Source organism: Monodelphis domestica, chromosome X (assembly GCF_027887165.1).
Source record: "Monodelphis domestica isolate mMonDom1 chromosome X, mMonDom1.pri, whole genome shotgun sequence".
Lineage (NCBI taxonomy): Eukaryota > Metazoa > Chordata > Mammalia > Didelphimorphia > Didelphidae > Monodelphis > Monodelphis domestica.
The window spans coordinates 82,129,486-82,140,654 of record NC_077235.1 but is presented as its reverse complement, the minus strand read 5'-3'; the positions used below and the strand labels follow the sequence as shown (position 1 = coordinate 82,140,654).

At 43.1% G+C, this 11,169-nt stretch overlaps 1 protein-coding gene across 1 annotated transcript in view; it reads right to left on the bottom strand.

Moving 5' to 3' along the window:
- Nucleotides 1-3,294: 3,294 nt before the first annotated feature.
- Nucleotides 3,295-11,169, bottom strand: part of LOC103105377 (zinc finger protein 501-like) — a 31,310-nt gene continuing 23,435 nt past the window's right edge. Inside the window, exons 4-5 of the mRNA XM_056809165.1 lie at nucleotides 9,985-10,089; nucleotides 3,295-7,119 (exon numbers count right to left, since the gene is read on the bottom strand). Of these exons, the coding sequence (XP_056665143.1) occupies nucleotides 6,092-7,119; nucleotides 9,985-10,089 (1,133 nt within the window). The 3' untranslated portion in view covers nucleotides 3,295-6,091. The remainder of the gene's footprint in view (nucleotides 7,120-9,984; nucleotides 10,090-11,169) is intronic.

Below are 11,169 nucleotides of genomic sequence, written 5' to 3'. Positions count from 1 at the left end.
GCTTCAGTTCTAATGGTGAGCCCTAGGGTCTGGGACTAGGGAGGTCCTACTACTCAGATTATATTTGGAGTATTGTGGTTAGTTCTGGGCACCACATTTTAAAAGGACATTGTGAAGATAGGATTAACTCTCCCCTTGTCTATTTTTATCTAATCAAATCAAGAACTTAAAACACCCCTACTTACCATTAAGTATGAGAGTTCACAAGTCACTTACTATAGAGTAAGCTCATACCTTCAAAGGCTACTTACTACTACTTGTCTAGCAGTGCTAGACAAATTGAAAGGCTGCAATTGGTTTCTGTGAAGAGGAGAGGCAGGTAGTGACATGGGAAAAGGGGAATAAAAAGAGAACATGATCTGGGTTCCATTCTTTTTCTGGCATTTGGAGAGATTGGTTGAGGATTCCTTTCCTGGCGTTTGGAGACTTTTCCCCCTGGATCCTGCATTGGCTTGCTGGAAGAGTGGCTGAGATTCCTGTTCTGGCTTTGGAGGAGGCCATGTTGGTAGCACCTGGACTTCTGGTTGAAGTGGAGTTCAGAATTGGGGAAGCCCCTGCTGGGGACTGAGCTGGACCTCACAGGAGAAAAGCTGGTAGGCTTGTTAAGGCTGTCTTTTTTCTACATTTCTACTTTCACTCTTTTCACCTCTTTGTAAATGAAAGCTGTTAAAAGTCATTTTGATTTAAGCTATATTTTAAAATCAGTGACTACAATATTACTTAAGAACTCTAGTATAAAACCTAAATTTAAACCTTATAACATAGAAGGGACTGGCTAGAGGAGAGCAACCAAGATGAAGAGAATGGAGTTCATGCCATCTTATCAGCTAAAAAAAATACCAAAGCATGCCATGTCCCCCCTCCCCCCCTTAGGTGGAATGTCAGAAGAGCTAAAGTACAGAATGGAAATAATTATCTCAAAAAGACTTAGTTGGCACACAGAATCTAGACCTAGGGCTAGAAGGGCCCTTTGGGGTCAACTAGTACAGCCCCTAGAGGAGGTGAAAGGGACTTGTGAGAGATCACAAGAGGATCCTAGATGAAAACTGGAAAATCCCTCCCAACTTGGAGATCCTGGAAAGCAAATGGGACCATCTCTAATATCAGGTAGTACTGTGGAAATAGTGAGATCCAGCAAAGCTCAACCTTGCCTAGACATTTGGTTTGCCCCCAAAGTACCTTCTGAACCTATCCTACTATTATTCTAACTACTATTCAACCTATTTTTCACCCAAGTATTATGACATGCTGTGATGGATCTAGACCTGGGCGTCTATATCAAATACCGGCTGGATGGCTCACTATTTGACCTTCGCCGCCTGACTGCAAAAACAAAGACAACAGAGAGACTCATCCTGGAAGCTCTCTTTGCAGATGACTGTGCTCTCATGGCCCACCAAGAAAATCATCTCCAAACCATTGTGGACAGGTTCTCCACTGCAACAAAACTGTTTGGCCTGACTATCAGCCTCAGCAAAACAGAGGTGCTGTTCCAACATGCACCAGGGAGGCCAACAAACCAGTCATGCATTACAATCGATGGCATGCAGCTTTCTAACGTCAACACTTTCAAGTACCTGGGCAGCACCATCGCCAACAACAGGTCCCTAGACCAAGAGATTAATGCCAGGATCCAAAAGGCCAGCCAAGCACTTGGGTGGCTGTGCTGCAAAGTCCTCCAACACAGAGGTGTAAGCACTGCGACGAAGCTCAAAGTGTATAACGCAGTGGTCCTCAGCTCGCTCCTGTACAGTTGTGAGACATGGACACTGTACCGGAAGCACATGAAACAGCTGGAGCAATTCCACCAACGCTCTCTCCAGTCAATCATGAGGATCTGATGGCAGGACCGAATCACCAACCAGGACGTCCTCGACAGAGCCAACTCCACCCGCATTGAAGTCATGGTCCTCAAAACCCAGCTACGATGGTCTGGACACGTCATCCGCATGGACCCACAGTGAATACCAAGACAGGTATTCTATGGTGAACTGTCAGTTGGACTCAGGAAACAAGGCCGACCAAAGAAAAGATTCAAGGATCAGCTAAAGTCCAACTTGAAGTGGGCTGGCATTACACCAAAGCAACTAGAACTTGCTGCCTCTGTCAGAAGCAGCTGGAGAACCCACATTAACCATGCTGCCACCACCTTTGAAGATGAACGACGTCGACGTCTTGCCGCTGCGCGTGAACGCCGACACCAGGCCACAACCGCACCTCCCGTAACAACTGGCGTCCCATGCCCCGTGTGCCACAAACTGTGCGCCTCAGCCTTTGGACTCCAAAGCCACATGAGGGTACATCAATAGATGATAATGCACAAAGACAATAGTCATACTCGATCACCCAGAGACTACCACTATACCTTCTGAACCCCTTTTCTGACTCACCCTCAAAACATAAGAAGCACCTCACTTCCAAGTTATAATCTTAGTTGCCTACTCATTTTGTAGCCAAAAACATTGCAATTACTTAATTTTATTGCAATTGTTGTGTGAAAATATTATGTGTGTATATATGTATAGAAATTTTATAATTTCTGCATTTTAGGCATTTACACAGGACTTGGTACCCAAGAAAATGATCACTTTGAGTTTCATTTGCAACCTGAAAAAAGTGTGTTCCTCATTTCACTTATTTCTCTCCATAATTAAGAAGTTAAATAGTTCAGATCTGATTTTTGTTCTATATTTGTCAGTCTAATAATGGAGTGTCAAAAGTGCAGATGATACCTGTCATCTGCTTCTTCTTATAATGCTGATAATCTTTAAAAAGCTGGCTAGCTGTGTGTAAATCATTTTAACTTAACGTTCTTTTCAGCCTTGTCTAATATTCGTGTCTGTCACTTTCAAGGTTTTCTGGTTTTTTGAAATGAAAATTTATTTCCTATCATTTCTACTGTTTCTGTTCTTAAACTTGAAGTTGTATAACATAATTTAGATCAAAATTTTAATTTATTATCTTTTTTTGCATTGGTTCCAGAAAGCTATGAAACACTATTCCTTTCAATAGGAGAATCCAGATCCTTAACATTTAGCATCATTAAGTATTAAATTGAATTTCTCTGGCATTGCTCTTCCTATTTTTCCTCTCTAGAAGAGATCTCTACTTATCTCTAATAAAATTCATGAATAAACCAATTTTTATCTGTTAAACTACTAACCTTGTGACTCGATCCTCTTTTTGTCAAATAGTTTTACTTTAAGAACCATTAGCTCTTCTCTTCCCTTTCATTTTTTAATTTCTTAGCAATTTAAAAGGACTTCTTGCACTCTCCCCAAAAAGCCTTAAACATTTTGATTCTTCTTTTTTTATTACATTAAAAAAAACACCAGATGGAAATGCTTATATTTTTCTTATAAAGTCTTAATTATTTTGTTATGCAATCAATTATATGTGACCACAGGTTTAAGGTTTCCTTCACTTACTTCTTGTTTGGACTTTTCAGTGGTGAACTTTTGCTCAATTCTTTGAAGCAGTCTTGGTGGCTCAACAGGATTTTTATGCCTTTAAGTAAAATGTCCACATTTGGAGGTGATATAGGAAATGTAACTTTCAGATTCAAGCCTACTTTAAAATTTGGCCATGTCCCCCTTGCCGTAGCTGAGAAATTTGGAGATTTTGATCTGTACTTGAAATATTTTTTTTCCGTTCTGAAATTTATTACCACAGGATGTTTCCAGGCTGGAGCCCCCACGTTCCATATCATTGCACAGTATGCCCACTTGTGTCTATTCCATTGAGTGTTCTTTAACTATTTCTTCATAAAATGGAGATGAGTTGTTTTTAATATTCCTGGGGAGTCTAAGTAGTAGATGGTTTTATTTGCCAAATCTTAGTACTTTGGGGCATTCTGTGACTTTCTAGATTGGTTTTCCAATTGTACTAGAGGGAAATATGCAATTGTATTGAAAGACATCATGCTATTTGTACTGGGGAAAAAACCTCTTAATTTGGAGTGCAAAGATGCGACTTTGAGATCTTGCCACTTCCTAGCTGTGCAACCTCAGGCAAGTCATTTGACCTCTAGGATCCTGTTCTCTCCTCTGTGACGTTGAGCTAGGGTTAGCACACAAACCATGCTGAGTTAGAATAATGAGAACTGATTTTGCAAATGTTATTTATATGTATCATTTCATTTGATCCTCAAGAGTGGGAGGCAGATAACTATGGATCCGATAATTAGATTAGAAACAGAGGCTGGCTCTGGGAGGGCAGGAAATCTCTGTGGCCACCTAGCTAGCTGAAATTCTAGAAGTCAACTTCAATCACAGGTATCCAAAATTCAGTCCTTTCCCCCAATCCACATTGAGGCTCACATGAGGTTTAGAATGTAAAATACTATGTGAATCAGCTCCGGTTATTCCCTGAATTTTGCTCAGATACTCATTTTTGCTTCTATTGTCATTTTAATTTTTCTGTTCTTTTGCACTGAGAAGCAGCATGGAGTGGTTACAGTGGTTCACAAAGCTTGGGTGGGGCTGGGGGGAATCTCTGGGTGTCCCTGAATCCATTTGGAAAGGTCCAAACTAGTTTCACTAAGACACTTTAATTTCTAACATGATTAATTTTGATAAATATAACCCACAGAAACAAAAGCTCTTTGTGGAGAAAGGGTCCTTGATGATTTTTAAAAGTTGACAGGGGTCTGGAGACCAAAAAAAGCTTAAGAATCACTGGAATAATAGCGAGATGGTCTCAGAACCAGAAAGATGTGGGTTTGAGGTTTACCTGTGACCCAGAACAGCTGTGAGGCTGGACAAGGGACCTCACCTAACACTACTCTAGGCAAGTCTCTAAGACTCTAAAATACAAAAAGGGAATCGACAATCCAACCTACATGGCAGAGGGAGTTTCTTCACCTGGGTGTTCCCTATGCCAACAAAGTCCCAAGGCTGGTCCCCATCTCTGCTTTGTATTTTTCCCAAATCTCTTCTCTGGCTTTTTTTGTGGATGAATTAGTCTTCCTTTAATGTGATAACCCAATGTACTTTTCCTTTTAGTATTTTCCCAGTAATTGTGGGACTGATGCTGCTGGTATTTGTCTTTTTTTGTTTTTTTTAAAACCCTCACCTTCTGTCTTGGAATCAATACTGTGTATCGGCTCCAAGGCAGAAGAGTGGTAAGGCCTAGGCAATGGGGGTGAAGTGACTTACCCAGGGTCACACAGCTGTTTGATGAGGACACATTTAAAGCCAGGACCTCTCATCTCTAGACCTGGCTCTCAATCCACTGAGCTACCCAGCTGCCCCCTATTTGTCCTTTCAACTAAACATTTTAAAAGCAAATCCAGTTCTCTGACTTGGTAAAAAGGCTATTCTTTCCCTCCGTTAATTCAATGTTTTTTCCCCACCTTGAATAAAATGAAAGACAGATTACCCTAGACTTAAGGTGAGTGCCTCTTTTCCTTCTTCAGTGGGGGTCATCCCTGAAAGTGGGGTCAGGATGGAGGAGGGAGGGGAGATCAAAAGATTTGGAGTAGGAGGACTTCGGTTCCAATCCCATCTATGAGGGACCTAGGGAAAGCCCTTTGCTTTCCTTGCAATCTCAGTCTCCTTATCTGTAAAATGAGGGCAGTAATCTATTCCAACTCCATGGTCCTTTCCAGCTCCTATGATTCTCTAATTCCAGCCCCAGTTCAGAGGTCAGGTACAGTGATTGCTTTTGTGAACTGCTGATGCTCCAAAGGGGGATCCTTCCTTTCATTCTTCTCTTTACTTCTTACCTACCTACAAGGTAGGCCTAGGCAGCAGCTCAATTTCCTTCTCAGGTCCTAATTGGTCCTAATCCCAGGGCAGCAGCTCTACCTCCTTCCTGGTGGTGTTGCTGGTGGTAGTGACTTCAGGCTTCCTCTTCTTATTTTAAGTGGCTAATTTTGTTATAGCCCTACAGTTTTTGTTTCATGAATTTGGGGGAGCTAGTTCCCTGGAAGCCTCTCATTCAGGACATTTAGGGTTTCTCGCTATGGTGTACATTCTAACAGTCATTAAAGATTGAGTTCTTCCTGAAGGATTTTCCAATGAAATTTCTCTCCATGAAGAATAATGGGATACATTATAAAATCTGCCAGCTGAGTGATATCTCTTCTGGATTAATCACACTCACAGAATTTTTCTCCACTATGAACTTTCTGATGTCGAATAAGATGCGAGTTCCTACTGAAGGCTTTTTCACATTCATTACATTCATAGGGTTTCTCTCCACTGTGGATTCTATGATGCCGAATTAGGTGTGATCTCCCCCCAAAGGCCTTCCCACACTCATTGCATTCATAGGGTTTTTCTCCATTATGAATACTATGATGATCATTAAGGGCTGATCTCCACCTGAAAGTTTTCCCACATTCATTACATTCATAGGGCTTTTCTCCACTATGAATTCTCTGATGTCCAATAAGATATGAGCTCCTACTGAAGGCTTTCCCACATTCATTACATTCATAGGGCTTTTCTCCACTGTGGATTTTTTGATGTTGAATGAGGTGTGAACTCCAAATGAAGGCAATCCCACATTCGTTACATTTATAGGGTTTCTCCCCACTGTGAATTTTTTGATGTCCAATAAGAGACGATCTCTGGCTGAAGGCTTTCCCACATTCATTACACACATAGGGCTTTTCTTCATTGTGAATACTCTGATGTCTAATAAGGTGTGAACTCCTGCTGAAAGATTTCCCACATTCGTTACATTTATAGGGCTTCTCAGTCCTGTGATTCCTCGTATGTTTCATGCATTCTGAACTTTGCTTGAAGGTATGGTTATATGAATCATAGCTCTGAGTCTGCCCCCTCATTAGGTTCCCTTCATGTGCAATAAGATTGTGGCTTGGCTCACAGCTCTGCTCCCATTTATGGAACTCATGGCTTCTCTCCTTTGTGACACTTTTCCTATGGGTGACAGTCATAAGAAGTCTGGTACTTGGGGGCTTAGAAGGAGAGTATCTTAGCTTCTTCTCTGCTGGGTTTTCTTGAGGTCCCTCTAGCCCATTCTGATAGGCAGAGGGTTCTATGAGGTTGCTGCCTTGTTCCCTTGGGATCCCTTCCAATGGAATCCACTGAGGTTCATCTTTAGATATTTCCTGATTATGAAGAGATTCCACGTTGCCCTTCTCAGGCCCATCTGAAACACAAGAACAAAACACAAATGTCACCTGTTTTTTGCAGTGAGAGCAAAGAAACTGTTAGCTGGAAGCCAAGGAAAGAGATTCAGTTAAATGAAATCAGGACTTGGGTCACATTTCCTGCTCCTTTCTAGATCTCAGTTTATAACTACCCAAATCCTGCTTTACACTGTAGAGCAACTTCTTGTTTCCAAAGCATGACATCATGACACACCTGGCGGCCTTTTAAAGTGCACAGACCCAGAGAATAGTGATTATTGGATTGCCATCAATCTGAAGGAAATGCCTCTGATGCAGTGCCACAGGGATCTGTCCTTCGCTCAATTCTGTTCCCCACTTGTATTGATGAATTTGATGAAGGCACCCAGCAACAGGTATGTGAAATTGGCAAATGATGTACAACCGGGAGCCATTGCTATGGGAAATGTGCAATAAAAGAATCAGGATCCAGAAAGCTCCTGATAGGCTAGAACAGGGAGCTAAATCTGAAAAGATGAAGACAAACAAGGAGAAGGGGAAAATCCTCAATTTCAGTTAAAAAAACTAACTGCAAGGGTATAGGATGCACAAGGTCTAGCTGGAAATGAATCCTACACCCCAAATTGAGTGGGCTGCTTCGGGGGGGGGGGTATGGATTATTGGAGGTCTTCGAGCAGAAGGTAGCGTGGATATTGGAAGACAAAAGCCAAGTCTGGGGTAGAAGGTGGAGTGGGTGACCCTTCTTCCTAAGATTCACTCATGCCCTTTTTTCAACTCTAAACAAAAGCCTCTCTTCTTAAATTAACTTTATGAATACCGAATTATCACTGATCTTAGCCATTTCAAAGGCAAGAAATGTTTCAGAGTCAGATTTGAAGAGCTATAAACACCCAGATAGATGCCTCCACTTCAAAATCCACCTATTTGACAATCAGCACCTACGGGAACCTCTGCTTTTCTTAGAAGCCTGTCTCCAACTCCTAATGTGTGACTTTGGGCCCCAAGTGCCTAAGTGAAAATTGATCTTTGTTCTATTAATCCCAGCGCCCAAACATCCTGGCATGACATTCCTTCAGCTGGGAAACGGCTTCTTCCTCCCCATGATTTTCTCAGCTACCCTATGGTTCAGCACTTGGACAGAGCTCAAGGAGACTGGATGGGATGAGACTTATTTTTTAATCATCGTTCCCTGGCAACAGCTTTAAGAGCCCCCACCAATATCCACTGATAGAAACTGATCTGAGTTATTTTGCTTCCGATTCCTTGGTTAGCTCAACACACGCCCTGCCCTCCATTCAAGGCTGCTGTAAAAACAAAACAAAAACCCTGCATTCTGTCATAGTATCAACTCCAAGACAGAAGGGCAAGGGCTAGGCAAATGGGGGTTAAGTGACTTGCCTAGGGTCATACACAGCTAGGAAGTGTCTGAGGCTAAATTTGAACCCAGGTCCATCTAACGCCAGGTCTGGCACCCTATCCACTGTGCTATCCATCTGCTCCTTCTTGGGACCCTCTGTAAAGGGGCCCTCTTTGCTTTTGTCTTGCCAGAACATTAAAACCATATGGGAAGAACACTGAAGCAGAGATCTGCAGTGGTTTTGTCTCCAAGCTGGACAGCTCCCCACAGATACAGCTGGCACAAGCTTTCCTTGCTGCCAATCAGCATGGCCAGGAAATCTGCCCAGAGAAGAGCAAGCCTGCGTAGGTACTGGGGGGAGGGGATGCAGGGGTAGGAGTAACTACAAGTGGAAAGAGGAATGTCTACCCATGGGAGGTACGAGAAAACAGAGCACACCGAGTTCAGGAAGAGGCATCCTTAAGAAGGGGATTAAGGAGTCTCTCCACTCTCTGCCCCACCCCTCCCAAAGTGGAAAGCCAATGGCCATGTGCTCACTGTCCACACCACGAGCCTCTCAGCCTGCCGGCATCTCACTGGATCCACTCGTTGAGACCCAACTGAAATCCCACCTCTTCAATATACTCTCCTCAGGGGCCCAGCCCACACAGAGCTCTCCTTTGCAAATCCTTCTGGCATTCATTATCTGTAACACATAATGCATACCTTTGTACAAAGTATTCTAGTCTCTAACCGATGTTTTTCAACGATTTCTATTCTGTGATTTTTTTTCAGGGTGGAGTGCCCAGACTTGTGGTTTCACCAATGTAGGGAACCAAGTTCTCAGTGAGAACAGCTTCCTCTACTGCTACAGGCCAGCTCTTTTTCTGCAGCTTGGTCTCAGAGAGTAGCCTGGGACATTGAGAGGTTAAGGGACTGGTCCAGGGTCACACACAGCCAGAAGAGGTCAGACAAGGTACTTGGACTCAGATTTTCCTGACTCTGAGGCTAGGTCTCCATCCACTACACCAGTGGGGCCTCTGATTTTGTGACAATGACAGAAATAATATTGGAAATAAGAGACTTAAGAAGTCATTCAGGGCAGCTAGGTGACTCAGTGGATAGAGCACCAGCCATGGAGATGGGTTCAAATCTGGTCTGACACTTGCTAGCTATGTGACCCTGTGCAAGTCACTTAACCCCAACTGCCTAGCCTTGATTGCACTTCTGCATTGGAACCTCTACTTAATATCAATTTTAAGATGGAAGGCAAGGGTTTACCAAAGAAGAAGTAGTCATCTGATCCAACTGCCTTATTCTAAAGGTGAAAAGAATGAGGCCTGGACTGTAAGTGACTTCTTCAAGGTCACAGAGCTCCCTCTATCCACCACCCAATTTCACATTGCCTTGTTTCCACAATGAAATTCTAAGCTCTCCGCTAGCTTGGACCAAGTCTTAAACTTCCTTGTTGTGGGCCACAGAACCTACCACTGGTAAGTCTATGGGTGCTCAATAACTGCTTGGGGGTTGACATCACTGCCTCACTCACCGAGCCAGGTGGTCTGATGCTCTTCTGATCCAGGTGCGTGTGGGACCCAGGGCATTTCTCCTTGCTCCAGCTGGGAGATCATTTCAGGCTTGCAAACAGAAAAACCTGCTCAGGTGGAAAGAAGAGAGATGTGAAATCCCTCACAGTCTCCTCAAGTAATCACCCTAGAGCTTTCTCCCCATCACAACCAAGGAAAAGAAAGGAAGGAAACCCACATTTCTTAGGCACTTCACTATGCCAGTCCCAGGTCCTGTGCCAAGGGTGGGGAATGCAAAGAAAGGCAATCCCTGTCCACAAGGAGCCTCCATCCAATATTCTAATGGGAAGACCACAGTCCACCCCCATACTCATTGCTTCTTCTTTCTTTTGTCCCATTCATATCTACCGCCAATATTTTGGCTTCCATTCCCAGAACTCAACTGAAATTGCTCTCTCCAGGGTCCCTAGTACTGGCTGTTTATTATTAAAGCAAATGGCCTTTTCTCAATGCTCAACCTTCTTGGCCTCTCTGAAGCCTTTGGCACTGCTGACTTCTCCATCTGGGATTCTGCCTCCTCCCTGGATCTGCATGACATCAATCCTCAGGCTTCTTTGCTAACCCACCACCAATATTCTAGTCCCTATGCATGGGTGACCTCCAGGGCTCTGTCCTGGGCCTTCTCCTCTTCTCTCTTGGTGATCTCATCAGTCTTCATGGATATATCTCCATGAAGATACCAACACATCTAGCACTAACCTTTTTCCTGGGCTCTAGTCTCACATCTGTAAGGGCCTACTGGTCACACCCCCCCGAGGGCATCCCATGGGCATCTCAAACTCAATGTATGCCCAACGTAGAACTCATGATCTTTCTTTCCCAAAGCCACACCTCCTCCTAATTTCCCTCTTTCTGTCAAAGGCACCATATTTTTCAAGTCACTAAAGCTCACAGCCCAGGGGTCCCTTGACTCTTCACCCCAATCCCCTGACCCTCATCTAGTCAGTTGTTAAATCTCATAGACTCTACCTTACTATCCCTTGCATCCATCCCCTTCTCTCTTTACATACCATGACCATTGTGAATTTTAAAAGTTAAAATTTTAAAATTTTGAATTCTTCTTTAATATAGATATGTATATATAAAGGGTTTATATTTTTCCCTTAATTTTTCCCCTTTTCTTCTTTTGATTTTGAATTTTTATTTTA